A 20013-nucleotide genomic window follows, 5' to 3' on the forward strand; every position below is an offset into this window, starting at 1 on the left:
AGTTTAAAACTAATAAACAAACAAAAAAAGAAACTATTAAAAATATCTGCATACTGTGGTGGTTGTAGTCAGACCTCACTGTACTCTGCCTCCAGAAGTAGGAAATATAGGTCTGTAGGAAGAAGCAGGAGAAGAACTATCTGGAGCCAGATGTGGTGGTGCATGTTTTTAATTCTAGAACTCGGGGGCGGAGGCAGATGGGTCCCTGTGAGTCTAAGGCCAGATAATACTACATAATAGGTCTCAACAAACAAACAAACAAACAAACAAAACGGTCTGTCTGGTAAGATCCTATTCCTCTATTAGGCTGACTCACTTGACGCCTGGTATTAGTGTTAAACAGCCATGAGACATAGGCTATTCTCAGTATAGAATTCCTAGTTAGTTGAGCTGCCTCTCAGGATTAATTTTGGATTGCGTATTTTAACCTTTACCATTTTAGTTTGGTGGCACATGTCTTTAATCCCAGCACTCGGGAGGCAGAGGCAGGCAGATCTCTGTGAGTTCAAGGCCAGCCTGGTCTCCAGAGCGAGTGCCAGGATAGGCCCCAAAGCTACACAGAGAAACCCTGTCTCGAAAAACAAAAACAAAAAAAGTGCTTTCATACAAACTAACATAATTTTGGATATTGAGATGCAGCAGTTAAAATCGTCCCCATTTTATTCTAGAGGAAGCTAAGAATCTAAGAACGTGGGTTTTATGTGCATATTGTCTACGTATAAGTCCCAAAGTTATAATCTGTGGCTGGCCTGGTTGCATAGGCTGGTTATCAAAGCCATTTGGGAAGCTGAGGCAAGACCACAAGTTCAAGGCCCACACTGGTCTACAGAGTGAATTCAAGGCCAACCTGAGCTGGCCTCAAATTCCTGGGCTAAAGTATTCTTCCTTTATCAGTCCTTTAGTACTTGGGAATACAGGGCACACAATTGCTCCTAGATATTTTTGTTGTGAGAGAGGGCAGTGGGCTGGGTAGTAAGAGTACTGCCTGTGGCCTGAATACTTGTTACTGTTATTACTTAGGACCAGGCAAGTGGTAGTGGGAGTAACTATGCTTAGACATCAGATGTAGATATAGATATATTTTATTAATTTATTTTTGAGACAGGGTCTCATTTAGCTCAAAGTTGTCTCAAACTCACTATGTAGCCAACGCTGGCCTTGAACTCCTGATCCTTCTGTGTCAGCCTCCTAAGTGCTGGTATTCCAGGCATGTGCTACTATGCTTGGTGACAACTAAATTTGGCAAGCCCATGCCCTGTCCACATGTCATTTCTTACAATATTAAATTGATCCCCTGCTACTGCGATGATGCAATTTTCTGTTAGCATTTTGGCAGGTAGTCTTTTTTCTGAAAGTATTAGCAGAGGCAGTTGTTGTACTTGTTTGTTTCTCAGATTCCACAGGAAAATATCAGTCATAGATTCCAGGGAGGTGGCATATGCTTGCAGTCCCAGCACTCAGGTGGCTGAGGCAGGAGGCTTGTGAATTTGAGGCTAGTTTGGGTCATATAGGATAATATAGTCTCAAACAACAGCAGCAGCAACAACAAAAAAGTGAAAAAACACCTCCGGATTTTGGCTTATGGGGTTAAAGCAAGACCCTAAGGAAGCCAGTGTTCAATAATAGAAGATAAAGTCAGTCTACATTAAATTGAACTACTAAATGAGTTATAGTGTGAATAGCAACAACAACCTGATAGGTGGTACACACATGTAAGCTCAGTAGTCAGGAGTAGGCTGAGGTAGGTAGATCTCTGTTAGTTAGTTCAAGGCTAGTCTGGTCTGTATATTGAGACTCTATCTCAAAACAAACAAAATTCACAGGTGAGCTAAGAGAATTGAATTATCATCTCTTCTTGGATCTAGCCCCTTCTATAAGCTGGAGATTAAACACAGGGTCTCGAAACACATTAGGGAAATGCTCTATTACTGAGCTATACCCCAGCCCCAGATGTACAGTGTAGGAATTGTGTTTCATGTTATTTCTGAGCTTAAACTTGACTTTTCCCATGGTGGGGAGTGATGTGGTCATACATCCCAGTTGTGGATTGTCCTTTTAGGATGTACCTCTACAATAAGGTTCATGCCCTTGGTGAGAGTAGGGGGCTGGATTTCAGTCTGTACGCTCGCTTTCTGGTGCTGAGTGGTATGTCTACAACCTGTGAAAGAACTTGAGGGTTCCATGCTGTTTATTTACTACACAAGCTGTTAGCTTCAAGTCAGTTAATACAAGGGAAGGAATTTGGTACACCCCACTTTCCTGTGTGAGAAAGGTACTGAGTCTATACATACACTACTTAGCTTCAAATGAGAGGATCCAAGGGCTACCTGGACAGAGACACCAACCTTGTCCTTGTTGTGACAATTCCTATGACTCATCAGATTGTATAGAACCTGCTAATTGCCGGCTGCTAATGCAGAGATTGTAGCAAAGAAGTTTCCTTCTTTACCTCTCGTCTGGGCTAGCATTTCCTTTCAATATATTAAGTAAATCAGTTTTCTTTTTACTTTTAGACACGGTCTCATGTGTCCCAGGTTGGCCTTGAGCTCACTAGAACTGAAGATGACCTTGAACTCCAGATCCTCCTGCCTCCACTATCTATTGGTGGAATTATCAGGATGTGCCACTGCACTGGTCTTTGATGAGTCATCTTCTGGAAGACAGTTATGCTTATTTTAGGACACCCAGAGAGAGACTCTCTTGCCCATGGGTAGCATCTGGCTAAAGCTTATCTCTGGTTTTCAGGCAAAGGGCACCCATACAGAAGTTGCTAAACCACCCTTTGCCTTCTTTCCACACCTTTGAAGCACAAACTGTTTCTGTGGCTGTGTGGATTGGGGAGAAAAGGACCTGTTTGTATGAGTCACTAAACAAAAGAGAGGGCTGGCATCAACCTGAAATTAGGTCCTTGCTTTGCCAATAGTTTGTGAGTAGGGAAATCACCTTCATTGCCTCTTTTACTTCTGCTGTTAAAGATAGTAATAGTATTTAACAGTTTATTGCATGGGCCAAATGAAATGAATTAAAACAGATGTGGTGCTACACTCCTGCAATCCCAACCTTCAGAAGGCTGAGGCAGGAGAATGAGGAGATCAAGCCTAGCTTGGACTACACAGGAAATCCCAGGCCATCTAAACTACATAGTAAAAGCTAGTCTCAAAAATAAAGTAAAAAACAAAGAAGAAAACAAATTTTGTTTCTCCTGATCCTTTTGCCTCTACCTGCTGACTGTTTAGATTTCTGGCTTTTGCCACTATGCCTGAATATTTTTGTCTGGTTTTGTAAAAAAAATTAATGTGTATGTGGGTATATATCACTTTGTGTGTGTGTGTGTGTGTGGGGGGGGCCGTGTTACCTGCAAAGGCCAGAAAAGAGAGTCAGATTCCCTGGAGCTGGAGTTCCGGGCAGTTGTGAGCTTCCTGATATAAGATTCAAGAACCTGAATTTAGGTTCTCTTAATCTCTGAGCCATTTCTCCAGCCCATTTGTCTGGTTTTGAGACAGTGCCTGAGAACTATGATGAGAATAAGACAATGAAAAAACCAGGCTGGAGAGAGTTAAGGGAACTTGCTTTTGTTGCAGAGGACTGGGGTTCTGTTACCAGCACCCATATCAGGCAGTCCACAACCATCTATAACTCCAGTTCTAGGAGAGCCATTGCCCTCTCTTGGCACCCTCAGGTCCCAGGCACTTAAGTGGTACACGTGTATATGAGTGAAAATTTACCCCAGCACTCAGGAGGCAGAGGCAGGCAGATCTCTGTGAGTTGGAGACCAACCTGGTCTACAAGAGGTCAGCCTCCAAAGCCACAGAGGAACCTTGTCTCGGGGGAAAAAAAAGTGAAAATTTAAATGCTGATGTAACTTCACATTTTTATAGATTTTATTTTTTACATTTATTTATTTGTGTGTGTGTGTGTGTGTGTGTGTGTGTGTATGTGTAAGAGAGATGGGGGAGACTTGTGGAAGTTGGTTCTCTCCTTGATCAAGTGAGTTCCAGGGATTGAACTCATGTCATCAAGCTAGGTAGCAAGTTTACCTGCTAAGTCATCTCCTGGCTCCACAATTTAAAAAAATAAAACAAATGGGGCTGGAAATCAAACTCAGGACCTTGATCATGCTAGGGGAGTGCTCTACCTTTAAACTGTACCCTTATCCTCCTCACAAAACTTTACTGAATAAACTGTATGTAAAAATATCTAATACCTTGAGCTTTTTTTTTCTTCTTCTTCTTCTTTTTTTAAGCCTCAAAATGAATACAAGGGATTCATCCTTAGGGGTAGAACACTTACCGAGCTTGTATAAGGCCCTTGACTCAAGCTCCAGTATGGCATAAGAAAAGAGTTTAAAAAAAAGATGAGGGCTGGGTATATGGCTCAGTGTTGCTGAGTAGTTGCTGTTCAAGTGTGAGGGCTTGAGTACAAATCTCTAGAACTCACATAAAAGCCTGGTTATGCTTGTCTGATTTGCATTTGTAATCCCAGTGCTACTAGGGTACAGTAAGAGCAGCAGTCCCCAGAGCTTGTGGGGGCTAATCAGGTATACACAGTGGCAAATGGAGAGATCCTTCCTTGAACAGGGTCAGAAATAAGGACCTGGGTTGGCCTCTGATCTCCACACACCATGGCATGTATAGCTGCTTCATTCACACAGAACACCTCCTCTTACGGTGGTTCACAAGAGTCTGTAAGTACGGAAGTCTGCAATTGCAGTTCTAGGGGAGCCAGTGCCCTCTTCTGGCCTCTGAGGGTGCACAGGCATACATTCAGCTAAAACATCTATACACATAAAATAGTAAAATATTAATAGAAACATTAAAAAAAAAAGACAGACCTGGTACACAACTTATTACCAGCACTGGGGTGGCAGAAGCAAGTAGATCTCTGTGAGTTCAAAGCCAGTCTGATCTAAAGTAGTGAGTTTCAGGCCAGCCAGTGAGAAGCGCTCTCTCTCTCTCTCTCTCTCTCTCTCTCTCTCTCTCTCTCTCTCTCTGTGTGTATGTGTGTGTGTATGTATGTATGTATGTATGTATGTATGTATGTGTGTATGATGAAAGTGACTTAATATTATTTGGCATGTCATGAGAAGACTTTCTACACTTTTTGGTTAATGTCCAATCAAGGACTGTATTATTCTTTGTTCTATATACTGTTCATCCACTATCTTTATATTTCATCTCATTTATTTTTATTTGTAAGTTAGCAAACAAAGCAGTAGACTTTATTGTGGAATTTTCATACATGTGTGTGGTTATGCTTTGCTCCAACTTGTCCCTCTCCTCCATCATTTTTGCTTTATTTTGAAATTGGGTCTTAGTAGTCCTGGTGGCCTTGAACTCATAGCTGAGGTTGTCCTTTGAACTCCTGGTCCTTTTGCTCCCCTCTCAAGTATTGGAACTACAGGCATGTGCCACCATACCTGGCTCATTTTCATTTTTCAGATGCTCTCTCTGGTAGAAGTCAGTGGCAACATTTCTTCAGGAATCTGTTAACACATCGAAACCTTAATGCTCTGCCTCTTAAATGATTAATTTCTTCTTTAGAAATATGTTTCAAGGAACAATTGATTTGGAAAATAGTAAAATCCTAGAAATAAATATCCTACAACAGGAGAAAGGTTAGATTAATTATAGTAAACACTATGTTATGCTCATTAAACATAGTAGGGATTGTTTTGGTTTTTTTTGAGATAGATTTCTCTGTATAACAGCACTGGCTGTCCTGGAACTTGCTCTGTAGACCAAGCTGGCCTTGAACTCACAGAGATTTGACTGCCTCTACCTCCCAAGTGTTGGGATTAAAGATGTACAGCATTACTGCCTGGCTCTAAACATAGTAGTTTTGAAATAGCTGTAATGGTAAGAGTTTGTCTTCATGTAATGTTAATTTAAAAAAAAAATCTCTCAGCCTTTGTGAGGCAAAACATACTTTGTTCTTTGATTAGTCAACAAACCCTTGCCTAACACCTCCACAGTGCCTAGGTTACAGTGACTCCTTTACCCAGAACAGAAATGTAAGCAAAGGATGGAGAGTGCTGTCCTCGAAGTTATACCTGTGCTCCAGGGACTGGGGCAATTTTGCTCACATGGTTAGTGAACGAGTCACAGAACAGACGTGAGTAGAAGCAGATTATCAAAAGGTAGATAGGTATTCCAGGCTAAAGGTAGGGACAAGGTGACCGAGCTGCCAAGGTTAGCATGGATGGCTGGGAAGAAAAGTAGGAGAATATATCTTATTCTTTCAACAAGAGGACAGAGTGTCATTGAAAGCCATACCATGGAAAATCCATATGTAAAAGATGATTCAAGATTTAAGTATGGAAGCCACATACTATATGATATATATATATAATTGTAGATAGTGAAGGGACAGGATTATATTGGCTGAAAATGAAGAGGAAGGGATGCAAGCAGAAATTTAGGAGGCAGAATGAACAAGTTTTAGTGACCAGTTAGACTCAGTGAGAACGAAGAGGAAGGACAGAATCCTGTCCATATTCTTTTTTTGTTTTGTTTTGTTTTTTGAGACAGAGTTTCTCTGTGTAGCTTTGAAGCCTGTCCTGGAACTCACTCTGTAGACCAGGCTGGCCTTGAACTCACAGAAATCCACTTTCCTCTACCTCCTTTAGTGCTGTGATTAAAGGCCAGGCCTTGCCTAGATTCTTAACCTGGAGGGATGAGACTGAGGGCGTTGCCATTAAACAAATAGGCCAATCAGCTACCTTCCATAGCTGGCACCAGTCCGGCCTTTCCTCAGAACAAACACACATGCCATACCCAAACCAAACCTAAACAAAACCTGTTTACTTTTTAGTATTAGAGTGAAAACCCACATAATGGAAGAATATATACAAAGTCAATATCTTATCTACCACTGTGATATTCCAGCCAACGGCTTATTACCAGAACCCATAAAGTATTATACAAACCAAGGGTAGACACCAGGAAGAGAGGGGGCCAAGAGACTCATTTAAAGGACAAAATTATATAAGCTGTTCTACCTCACTAAGAAGAGAGGCAATACAGATGTCTTCTGAAGATTTAGAAAATCGGGTATTTTGCCACCACTTTGTACAATACCCTCAAGGTTTCCTTAATTCTACACCCTTTCTTAGGCAATGATACATCCTCAGAACTTGCCATGATCCATTTCCAGATCAAATGCTTTTCCTGAACTCTATAACTCCTGTTTACCTAGCAATTTCTCTGAGGGTCCCTCACCATCCACCTCTCTTGCTTCCACTTGGGACTGTAAGCAAAGGTCCAGTGGCAAACATATTTTTTTCCCCTCCCAAACAAGGTTTTTCTGTGTAACAGCCTGAGCATCCTGTAACTCTCTCTATAGACCAGGTTAACCTCCTCCTGCCTCCCGTGTGCTGGGATTAAAGGTGTACACTATCGCTGCCCAGCTAAACATATTTTTAATTAGTTCAGTTTGTTATTTTCATTTATGGTTAGTGTTTTTGTGGTTTGTTTTAAGGAATTGATGGGACTGGAGGTGTAGCTCAGTGGTCAGAATATGTGCTTAATGTGTGTGGGTCATGGATTCAATCCTCATTGCTTAAACAAGTAATCTGTTGTTTAGCTTAATGCAGTGAAGATACTCCTAGGTCCCCCTCCCCCTTTGGTACTGGGAAATCCATCCCAGGGCCTTGCATGTATGAGGCAAACACTGCACCACTAAAAATACACTGTCAATTCTGGATATGTTTCTAAACTTTAATACTTAAAAATTAGTATATATTCATTGTGCAAAACATCGGGCTTTATTGTACCATTTTAATATACATGTGTCACGTACTTTGACTACTTACATACCCTTTCTTGTTCCTTTTCCTCTCGGGCCACTTCCTTTCCTGGGTGGTCCCCTTCACATTGGGGTCATATTTTTTGTTTTTGTTTAATTTTCTCTTGTTTTTTTGAGACAGGGTCTCATGTAGCCCAAGCTGTCCAGGAACTTAATATAAAGCTAAGGATGGCCTTGAACATCTGATCCTCTTTTTCTTCTTCTTTTTTTAACATTGCTTTCAACTCCTAGGTGTTGGGGATTATAGGCTTGTGACTGACTATGGTAGGCACCTGATGTAATTGTCCTTCTAAATGAAGTATAGTTTATAGTAGGATCTTGGCTGTTTTAGGTAAAAAGAAAAGATACCTTGGGGTGGTCGGTGGTGGTGCACGCTTTTAATTCTAGTACTTGGGAGGCAGAAAAAGGCCGGTCTTTGTGAGTTTGAGGCCTTAATATTTGGAAGGCAGCTGTGTTCACCACTATATTGCCAGTGCTGTTGCTAGATACTTGAGAAGCTCAGGCAGGAGGATTACTTGAGCCCATAAATTTGAGACTAACCTGAACAACATAATGAGACATCTCAAAAGAAAGAAAGAAAGAATAAGTGTACATATAGAAAACCTACATGCCTACGTGCTGTGTTTATAAGCAGTATCATAGAGGTGATGATAACGAAGGAGAAAATCACCCCAAAAAAGGTGTGTACATGAGCTGGGTGTGGTGACTCTTGCCTAGGAGGCGGAAGCTGAAGGACTTAAATTCCAGGACAGCCTGGGCTACAGAGCACACCTGTCTTTAAAAAAAAAAAAAAAATTCATTTGGCTATTTTGGTTAAATACAAAATGAAGTGCTAAGAAGGTGATTCTGCCTGTGACCCTGGAGTTTAGGAGGCAGAGATGGGGTTTGGACCAAGCAGGCTTGTTGGACTAGCAGAATCTTAGGTTCAAGAGTGAGACTAGAGACCAGAGACTCTGCCTCAATATAAAATGGAGAACAGCAACAACAACAAAAAACAATAGAAGGAAGGACAGAAGAAAAAATAACTACAAAGGCTACTAAAAGATGCAAATTTGTAGTTTCTGATAACTTTCCTTCTGACTTGTAAGAAAGGGAAACAGAAAATTAAGACAGTTGTAAATGATGCTTAGCATTTTCTGTTCTAAGTTCAATCAGCATAGTCATCAGCTGACATTTACTCTGAACCCCATGGGTGAATAGCATGGAACCAGATCCCACAAGAAATAGTATCTTCTGCCTACGTGAGCAAACTTAGCTCTTGAGTTATTGCTTTCAGGAGCTATACATAATGACAGTTGATGTTAATAGTTGTGAGATCAGTCTGAAATCATTATGTTAAAATAGGTAGGGACAATCATATACCACTTTTAATAATACAGAGTAATTGAAGGTTGTGTGTGGTAGTACCTATAATCCCACCACTTGGGAGGAAGGTTGTGTGTGGTAGTACCTATAATCCCACCACTTGGGAGGTAGAGACAGAAGGATCAGGAGTTCAAGAGCATCCTCAGCTAGATAGCAAGTTCAAGGATAGTCTGGGCTAAATGACTTCCTGTTTCAAAAACAACCAAAAATGTCTCTCTCTCTCTGTCTGTGTGTATGTGTGTATACATACATACTTACATACACACATACATACATATATACATACTTGTTTCAAGACAGGGTTTCTCTCTCTAACAGTTCTGGCTGTCCCTGGAATTCACTTTGTAGACCAGGCTGGCCTTGAATTCACTGCTATTGACCTGCCTCTGCCTCTGCCTCTCAAGTGCTGGGATTAAAGCCATGCACCACTACTGCCAGGCTCTGAATATATTTTTTATCTTGAACAAGGAAGTCATTGTCCAATGTAGTTATACTCCTAAGGTTTTAAGTTATTTACCAATTAATCTCTCTCTCTCTCTCTCTGTTTTTTTTTTTTTTTTTTTGTGTGTTTTTTTTTTTTTTTTTTTTTTTTTCTGAGACAGGGTTTCTTTGTGTAGCTTTGGAACCTATCCTGGCACTTGATTTGTAGACCAGGCCTGCCTCTGCCTTCCGAGTACTGGGATTAAAGGCGTTCGCCACCAAAGCCCGGCCTACTAATTAATATCTTATTATTTTACAGTGAAGGAATTTAATTTTATTTGATCACTATATCAATAATGCAAGGTAGACTTTCATTTTATCAGATTAAAAATTAGGAGTTGACTCTGAACATACAGGCAGAATTTTTTGCATGGGTGTATTTGCATGGGTCAGTTTGTGTCTTGGTGGGGGGTTGTGCATGTGTGAATAAGGACAAGCAGAAGCCAGAGTCAAATTCAGGTGTCCTTCCTCAGGAGCAATCTGTTACTTTTTTTTCCTGGGACCGAGATGGGGGAGGGCACGATGTAGTCAGTGGCCCTGGGCTGTGGTCAAAATGGAAAGATGGAGAAGCAAAGAGCATACAGTATCTAGTTATTGCAGGCAGTCTCCCATACAAGTACTAATTAGGCTCTACTTCATTCAGAAGAAATATATGGAAGATGTGGTGATATAGCCATAAACTTTTTTTTTAAATTGATTCATTGCAGGTTTACATCATGCATAACGATGGGATCATCTCCCAGTTCCTTCACATCTGCCCACCACCCTTGCAACCTCCTTTTCGTTTCTTTAAGACTGTCTCTCGATGGGTGTTGGTGGCACACGCCTTTAATCCCAGCACTTGGGAGGCAGAGTCAGGTGGATCTCTGTGAGTTTGTGGCCAGCCTGGTCTACAAATCGAGTGCCAGGATAGGCTCCAAAGCTACACAGAGAAACCCTAGCTCAAAAACAAAAAAAAAAAAAACAAAAACAAAACAAAACAAAAAAAAGACTGTCTCTCACCTTGGACTGGACTTGCCTATTAGGATAGGCTGGCCAGCCAGAGAAGCCCAGGGACCCACCTGTTCCCACCCCCAGCTTTGGGTTTATAAGGGTGCAATGCTGCCATGCCTAGGTTATTTTATTTATTTATTTTAATGGGTTCTGGAGATCTAACTTAGACTCTTACACTCATTTATCAACTAAACTGTCTCCCATCCCATTTTTGTGTATAGAGCCCAGGCTGTTCGAGAACTCGTGGCCATTCTGTTGAGTCAGCCTTACTAGTGCTGGGGTTATGAAGTGGGCTTTGCTCATCCGGTAAAGATTCAAATACAAAGAAATCCTGAACTGGGTGTGGTAGCATAAGCCTCTAATTCCAGCAACCAGGAAGCAAAGACTGAAGGATTGGTGCAATTTTGAAGCCTGCTTGATTACATCACCAGTTCCAAGTCATCCTGGGTGCTTAGGGAGATGCTGCCTCAGTCAGTTCTGGTAGATAAAATGTCAAACATTGTTGATTAAAACCTATTTTTACCTTCAAGGTTAGTAGCACATTTAGTATTAAGATACTTTTAAAATCCTGTATTAAAGTGTTTTCTTTAAGCAGGTGTGGTAGTACATATCTATAACCCCAGCCCTTGGGGGCTGAGACCAGAGGGATCCAGGTTAGCAGGGGCTACTAGAGAAACCTGTGTCTCAGAACAAAGCATCTGGGGGTGGGGGCTTTAAGTGTTTATCATTCTCCACTAGTTCTCCATCTATTCTTTTTCTTCCACACCCTAGTCTCTTTCTTTCTAGTAGGGTTCCTATTGCTGGCTACCCAGACATTACCATCATAATACCATTTAAGGTAGCTTGGCTGGATCTATTTATTCTGAGTCCTACAATCTACTTTCTCTTTTAGCCTTGCTTCCTAAATCAAATTGACAACCCAGTTTATTTTTCCTTCTTTTATTTCAACAACTCCTGATTTAAATTGGTTAGGAGGCTATAATATAATCCGGGCACAACCTCTCCCCCTTGGAATCTGTATTTACGAGGCTTCCTCCTTTCCTGGCTGAACGTGCTGAAGCCGGGCAGAGTACCTTGTGAAGGACTTCAGCCCCCACAGTTCTCTGTGTGCGCATGCTCACTCTTCTTACAGTTGTCAAAGTGCTTTTCCAGAGCGGTCACATAATCAACCCGAAAGAAGAAATAAATACTGTTCATTTTTCAATTTTTATCGATCCTTAAAAACTGGACACTTAAAGGTAACTGCTGCTATGGATTTACTACTTGAAATTGGGTTATTGCATGTAAAAGCCGATCTATTGTGTGTGGTGGGGGAGGGGAACAGGCATCTATTTCTCAGACTTTGCTATATATAAGCAAAAAACCTTCCAAATCAAATTATACAGGCAGTTATTTAAGAATACTGCATACTGACTTTGTAAATTTTACCTTAATCACTAACTTAGCTTTTGTTTAAAAGATCTTATTTATTAAAAGGTGGGTCTTGACCTTGACAGTGAATTTATACAGAAAGTGAAATTTGTATTATCTTTAAAAAGCATTGAGAAAAGGAGCATTTTCTTAACACTGAGAATTTAATGAGGTGGCATTACTATTAATGCCATTATAAAATATTTTGAGTCTAGGTTACTTTTTGGCTGGGGGGTGGTGGTAAAGTACAGCATTTTTTTCCCTACCAAGAGCATGCAGTTTAAGCTGAAGACATTAACAAAAAGTGTTGAATACAAACAACAGGAAAAGCTGGGTGATACTAAATATAACCCAATACATATTTCAGCCATGATGATATAGCTATTGTAAAGAAAATTCTAGCTCACCAAAACACTCACATTCCAGAAGTATAATGGTCTACTGCAGCACTATAAGAAGGAAGTATGAAAATGTCTCTGTGCCCATCCTCTTTGGCAGTGATGGAACTTTGTGCTGTCTGAATCCAAGGTTCACTGTCCTCTCTGCGCTCTATTTATAATACTAATCAAAGCCATTGTTTTATATAGAGGGAACTGAGGAACATAAAAGCAATCTAAAGCAAGCTTTATTGATAGTAGCAGGCAATCCCTGGTGCATGTTATATTATACTGGGCTGGGTTTTTTTTCTAGGGGAGGGGAAGAGAGGAATAAAAAGGCAAGTGATGTGATTGAGAAGTGAAATGTTTCCCTAAGCCCTCTATGTTCTTCGTACACGAAACTTTGAAATGAAAGATGGTATCTGTTAAGCGTTTTAAAGATGGTTTTAATAAAACAGAACAACTTCTTGTCTGGTATCCTTTGTGTAATATTTAAGAGAGATGATACCTCCATTTTAAAAATTGTTATCTTTAATAGTCCAAAGGCAGAGCTGTTGTGTGTATCTGAATGCCCTTTTACAAATGTCCCAAGAAAGATGCATCTCTAGTATGTGATTAATTAACTGTATTAAATATATTAATGACGTCTTTGCAATTGTACTAAATCATCTAAAAATAATTATATGTTTGGTCATAGCTCCTTTAACATGTCAAAATATTTGTTTTCAAGGTCTCAGCCCTGTGATATTCAGATATTTAAGGCAATTAACATTCTGAGACAAGTTAATTCAGTGAAAACTACACACATGGAAATCTTTTGGTTTTGAGTGATTACTGTTTTCAACCTTGAGTAAGAAAACAGGTTGTATGACAGAGGTGAATATAGCTCTTCTATGTGAAGTGGAAAATACCATACACTCCTTATATGGCTAAATGAAGCAGTGAGGGTAATGTACTATAATTACAATGTATGAGAATTTGGGACTTTGTACTCCTCTATTTTTAACACTTGCTAGCATATGGTAATTCAGGGTCGTCAAACCATAGTCTTTCACTGTTAATACTAGTGATAAAAGAATGGATTCTAAATTTGCCAGTCTTGTGACCGAGGCAACAGCAGGAGGATTCAAAAATGAAAATCTGGCAACCCCAGAATTATCTTGACTGTCTACTTAAATCTCAGATGCGTTTTTAAAGTCCCGCCCCCACTCCATCTCACAGACTCCCTCCCTCCTCCTCCCTCCCCACCTCCCTCCCTCTGACCTCAAATCCAACCAGAAGCATTTCTCCACTCTGCAGAGAATTTCTCAGGCTCCCGTTGAGACCTGAAACGCCAAGAAGCCAGAAAATCTCTTGGGCAGCAGAATTGGAGACGAGAAAATTGGAGAATAAGCAGAAACACCACAATCCTTAGAGTAATAAGAAGCAAACACGTCTAAACGTTTCAGTAGGTTTTCTTTTCTTTTCCTTTTCCTTTTTTTTTTTTTTTTTGAGTCAGGTTTCATGTATACCAGGCTGGACTCGAACTGGCTAAGCAATCAGGCTGACCTTGAATATTTTATTCTTCTGCCTCCACCTCCAGACTACTAGGATTGCTTTCGCCACCACACCCGGCGATTTGCCTCTGTTTAAAAACTGGGTTTTCTTTTATATTAAAACGTCTCCTAACAAAATGGAGTAGCTGCCGCTACTGGGAGGCCGGAGAATGATCGTGCAGCTGAGTTCTTCCAACAAACGCCTAAGATTTCCTCTCGTGGTTCGCTGCAGCCAAATGAAACAATTATCGGCGGCAAGAAGGCAGTTTGCTAATCAAGAGGGCTGTCTTTTCCTTGTTGGTTTTTTTTTTTTTTTCTTAAGTGCTCCAGCTGGGGAAGGGGAAAGAGAGGGTCGTGTACCCACGTCTTTTTAACCTTGCTGAAGGACGCAGCACTATTTATTGACGTATGCAAATAACTGGGGGAGGGTGGTGCTTGGGAAAAAACAGGAACCAGAATCAGTTTCTCATCGCAGGGTGAACGCTCTGAGTTCCGGTGAAGGGGAAAGAGACGTGGCGAAATTGCTGTCTCTCTGTCTTATAAGCACATCTCTCACTAATACAGAAAAGGGACCGAGACGTCAGAAAGGGTGAAGACGCTCCCACAGTGTTTTTAGAGACCTTGCTGGAGCCCTCCTACCCCCCTCCCCCCGCCCCCAGCCCGACCTGCTCTTCTAAATGCGAGATTATGGATTTGCATTGCAATTGGCTAGTGGCGGTGGCACTGGATTTTCGCAAGTAAAACACCCGCCCGCTTCAGTGAGGGCATTCATGATCACACTGACAATAACGCATCTCTCTTTCTTCCCGTTTCAGCTGCGCAAACCATGCAGGATGATTTACTGATGGACAAAAGCAAAACCCAGCCCCAGTCTCAGCAGCAGCAGCGGCAGCAGCAGCAGCAACAGCTCCAGCCCGAGCCCGGCGCAGCCGAAGCCCCGTCCACGCCCCTCTCCTCAGAGACCCCCAAGCCCGAAGACAGTAGCGCAGTGCCGGCCCTCAGCCCCGCCTCGGCCCCGCCAGCCCCCAACGGCCCCGACAAGATGCAGATGGAGTCGCCGCTCCTGCCGGGCTTGAGTTTCCATCAGCCCCCTCAGCAGCCGCCGCCGCCGCCGCAGGAGCCCGCGGCGCCCGGAGCGTCGCTATCGCCGTCCTTTGGCAGCACCTGGTCCACGGGCACGACGAACGCGGTGGAGGACAGCTTCTTCCAGGGGATCACCCCGGTCAACGGGACCATGCTCTTCCAAAACTTCCCGCACCACGTCAACCCGGTCTTCGGAGGCACCTTCTCCCCGCAGATCGGCCTGGCGCAGACCCAGCACCACCAGCAGCCGCCGCCGCCCGCGCCGCAGCCTCCGCAGCCAGCGCAGCCCCCGCAGGCGCAGCCCTCTCAGCAACGCCGCTCGCCCGCCAGCCCCAGCCAGGCGCCCTATGCGCAGAGGAGCGCCGCCGCCTACGGCCACCAACCCATCATGACCAGCAAGCCGTCCTCATCCTCGGCCGCTGCGGCCGCTGCTGCCGCGGCCGCCGCCTCCTCGGCCTCGTCCAGCTGGAACACGCACCAAAGCGTGAACGCCGCCTGGAGTGCCCCGTCCAACCCGTGGGGTGGCCTACAGGCTGGTCGGGACCCTCGCCGCGCTGTCGGCGTGGGCGTGGGCGTGGGTGTGGGGGTACCCTCCCCGCTTAACCCCATCTCGCCGCTCAAAAAGCCCTTCTCCAGCAATGTGATCGCGCCACCCAAGTTCCCTCGTGCGGCCCCGCTCACCTCCAAATCCTGGATGGAGGATAACGCTTTCCGGACCGATAATGGTAACAATCTGTTGCCTTTTCAGGTAATGCCCCTGTGCTCTTGCACACGCCTTCTTCCCACCCGTTCCTTCCCTCTTCCCCGGTTTTTAAAAATCGGTCCACCCGCTGTTATTTAGAAGGGATGGCAAATTGCAGCTCCCCTAAAATCTTGTGGTTCACTGGGACTATTCTACTCAGCCTGGGTGGGGGTGGGGTGTGAGCCTTGGGGGGCATTGTGACTGCTTGCGGGTAGAAGAGGGTCTTTTTTCCTTTCCAGTTCATTTCCTCCTTCGCTGTGCTCGGTGCTTCTTATTTTGGCCTTCTTTGACAAATGAAGCCGCATGTGAACAGCCAGGTGCGGGAGTAGTCCCAGGAGAAGTAGGCTGAGATTCCTATCATTTTAAGTAGCTACACATTTTCAGGTTACGCAATCCTAGGCTCAAGGTGCCGGAAAGCCATCCACGCCCAAACCACCCTGGCTCTACTCTTAAAGCGGTTAACAGCCTTTGAGTGGTGCTATTCCAAATAGTTGCATATGCTCAACCAAACTAATGTGAACACATGTGTTTATGTCTCACTAAGGCGCTGCAATCACTAATAATCAGCATATTGCCCCTGCCAGGAAAATTACGAGTGTGAGATTCCAATAAACACCCTGAATTATAAGGGACTGAAGTAGAAGAGTGGAAATTCTAGGGGTACTATTCCCATGTTACTTAAAAGGATTTAGGGTTTTGGGTTTTTTTTTTTTTTTTTTTTTTTTTTTTCCAGGACAGAGACAATAGGACACGACCTTCAGAGCCATATTGCAATGGAGTCTATTTGCTAGCTAGCACTGAAATATTTAAAGCTGCAGTGCCCTTCGCCAGTTAGGTTATTTAAGAAGACAATGCAGATCAATTACACCATTTGAAACTGGGCGAAGTGAAAGTCTTGCAACTTTAATGAAAAATGAGTCTTGTGCCTTGGTATTAAATGCCAATGAAAAATCCAGGAAGTGCTCCCGACAGAAATATTGAATGGAGAAAGTGCCCTTGTTTCCATTGCTTTCTCATAGTCTGTAGCCACAGCAGTAGGCAGGGTCCTGGACGGTTTGGATCAGAAAGGGGTGCTGAGAGTGTGTGTTCATTGCGAGCCTTTGCTCTCCGAAGGGCACTCACCAGGCACCTGTGAATTGATTTGTCCATATGCTTTCAGGCTCTGATAGGAGACGAGATCTGGGCGTGGCGGTGAAAGCTTATAGCAGCACCAAGACTGGGCTGCAGGATTGGGAGTTCCAGCTCAGCCTGGGTTACTGATACCATTTTGTACCCCAAAAGGAAAGAACAGGAGGCCTTTGACCCCTGCTGACAGATGATAGACTGGCAATTTGACCTAGGTAGAATCCAGTACTGTTGGAGCCTTCAATTTGCTCATCTTTACCTTTTCGAGGTCGGGTGGGAGGGTGGGTCCTATGATGCCCAAGGAAATTGGATTATTGAAAACAGGTCTCAAGGGTATTGCAAGAATTTTTGTTCTTGACAGCTCAAGGAGGTCTATGAAACCTTCAGATTGTGTTTACGAGTTTTGTTGTTTGGGTTTGGGGGCTTTTTTCTGGGTGTACACTCTTCTACACTCTCAGTACTGAGGAGAGGCTTTAGTGAGCAGAGCTCTCACACAGTTTCTAAAGGGTCCTCCAGGTATGGTAGATTTTAATATTAAGGCACAATTTTAGTTTTCTCAAAGGGTCTTATGTAGCTGGTGCTTATCTCAGATTATGCTGTTTGCTGAGGATGACCTTGAACTCCCGACCCTCCTGCCTCCACCTTCCAGGTGCTAGGGTTATAGACTTCTGCTACCATACCCATTTCTTTCCGTTCTAACAATTGATCGGTGGAGATGCTTTGCGATGGCATTAATTCTGTAGGCCGAGAATGGTGAGTAGGACAGAGGATGCTGGAGTTGCTGCTTGGAAGGAGAGGCTATCTGCCTTGACAGTTTTCATTTTATCCAAACCCACTCAGCGAAGATAATCCGGATTCCTTTTTAATGTTTAAAATAATTGTGTGTGTGTGTGTGTGTGTGTGTGTGTGTGTGTGTGTGTGTGTGTAAGAGTGAGTGCACTTGAGCTTGCATGCCTGATGTATGTCTGTTCTTTCCTTCACCTTTATGTAAATTCTGGGATCAAACTGATTGACAGGTTTTCAGTCTCCCTTAAATTCTTGTCTTGAATTCTCAGGAGTTTATTTAATTGGAATACAAATAGGTTTTTTTTTATCCTTATTTATTTTGAGACATGAGTTCTTTCTACATTGCCTAGATTGGTGTTGAACTTTTGGCTCAAGTGGTGCTCTTACCTCTGCCTCCCAGGCTAGTGAGATTACAGTTATGTGATGTCATACCTGGCTACCAAGAATGATCAGTCTTTATTTACTAGCACCTTAAAAGGGGATTGGGCCTTCTGTTTGGTAATACCTTTGATCCCAGCACTCTAAGGATCTCTGAGTTCCAGGCCAGCCTGGTCTACAGAGCGTGTTCAGGACAGCCAAGAACACAGAGAAACCCAGTCTTGAAAAACAACAACAAAAAAGTCTGGGGGTAGGGGGTTGGAAAGTAATATAATCCAAAATTTCACCAATCATGGAGGGGCCAGAGATACAGCTCCATTGGTAAAGTACTTGTCGTGAAAGCATGTGAGGACTTGAATTTTGTTCTGAAACATCTGCATAAAAACCTCGGTGTTCTGACCCATGCCTGTAACCCTAGCTCTGGGGAGGCAGGAAGATGGTAAGACTTGCTGGTCAGTGAGCTCCAGGTTCATTGAGAGGGGCTGCTGTGTCAGAAACTAGTGAGATCCATAGAGGAAGACACCAGACATTGATTGACCTCTGGCGTCTGCATATATGCGCTCTGGCACTCACACACACACAATCCCCGAATCTGAGTAGTAGCAGTGTGAGGATGGCCAGTATTTCTCAACAAACTATTGTGATGCTAGTAAGAACAAAACACTTTTGTCCTCTTTTTTTTTTTTTTTTTTTTTTGTGTGTGTGTGTGTGTGTGTGTGTGTGTGTGTGATAGATGGTGGGCAAAAATGATTGAGTCATTTGGTTAAAATTAAACATTTTTTGGCCTCAAAAATTTATATACCCTCTGTCGCATTTCTATTTATTTAAAATGGTCACTTAATGTTTTTTAGATTTATTTTTATTTATTTATTTATTTATTTACATTTATTTATTTGTATTATTTATTTGTATGTGTCTGTGTGAGTATATGCCATGCATCTGCAGGTACCACCCTAGGTTAGAAGAAGGCATCTGATTCCCTAAAGCTAGAATTATGTTCAGTAAGTAACCTTCAGATGCGGGTGTAGGAATTGAACCTGGGTTCTCGAAGAGTTGTAAGTGCTCTTAACTGCTGTCCTTCTCCAGCTGGGCCTTTAAGGTTTTGAAGTAACCTTGTATTGAGCGTAGTTGGACTGAGTGCTGCACACCTGTATGCAGTCAGAAGGTTGAGGCAGGAAGATGCCTTGGCCTATATGTTGAAAAACATGCTTTTGGTTTTGTTTTGTTTAGGGTCTCTCGACATTGATAGTCCTGGCTATTCTGGAATGTACTGTGTAGACTAGGCTGGCCTTGAACTCATAGAGCTCTGCCTGTCTCTGCCTCCATCTACCCAGCACTGGGATTAAAGGTATGTGCCACCATGCCTGGCAAAAACTTGTTTATTATTGTTTTTTGGCTTTCAAGACATGGTTTCTCAGTGTAGTTCTGGCTGTACTGGAACTTCTTTTGTAGACCAGGCTGACCCCAAACTCAAGAGATCTGCCTGTCTTTTCTTCCAAAGGCTGGGATTTAAGGGTATTCCCCACCACAGCCTGGCGAAATCCTGGTCTTTAAAAAATGTTTTAGATCCAGGACTCCTGGAATTTTAGCACCCAGGAGGCTGAGGCAGGAGCCTTACCATGAGTTTGAGGCCATTCTGGGCTACAGAGTAAGATCTTATCTCAAAAACAACAAACCAGAAGTATAACTAGAACCAGAGAAATAACTTGGTTGTGCTTTGGCTTGCAAATTTTCTAGTCTCGGTTTGTGTTAATAACTATGCCAAGTATGCTTTTGTTTTGTTTTATGTGTATGTGTGTTTAGCCTGCATGTATGTCTGTGTACTACTTTGTCCTGGGGCTGCAGTAGCAGATGCTTGTGGATGCTGGGAATTGAACCCAAGTCCTTTGGAATAGCAACCAGTGTTGTTAACCACTGAGCCACTTCTCTAGCCCCA

General features: G+C 42.9%; 1 protein-coding gene across 10 annotated transcripts in view; it reads left to right on the forward strand.

Moving 5' to 3' along the window:
- The window catches only part of Cpeb3 (cytoplasmic polyadenylation element binding protein 3), a 191394-nt gene that overhangs the window by 15904 nt on the left and 155477 nt on the right, over positions 1-20013 (forward strand). For 5 of the 10 annotated variants that reach the window (XR_004768993.1, XM_035441865.1, XM_035441872.1 and 2 more), the window contains exons 2-3: positions 13728-13875; positions 14779-15794. Coding sequence is in view for 9 of the 10 variants with exons in the window: in XM_035441865.1 (XP_035297756.1) it covers positions 14790-15794 (1005 nt within the window). In the remaining variant the exon portion in view is untranslated. Of the gene's footprint in view, positions 1-13727; positions 13876-14425; positions 14553-14778; positions 15795-20013 lie in introns of those variants that run through there. The other 5 variants (XM_035441870.1, XM_035441867.1, XM_035441869.1 and 2 more) reach the window with 2 other exon arrangements.

The sequence above is a fragment of the Cricetulus griseus genome, chromosome 3 (assembly GCF_003668045.3).
Source record: "Cricetulus griseus strain 17A/GY chromosome 3, alternate assembly CriGri-PICRH-1.0, whole genome shotgun sequence".
NCBI lineage: Eukaryota > Metazoa > Chordata > Mammalia > Rodentia > Cricetidae > Cricetulus > Cricetulus griseus.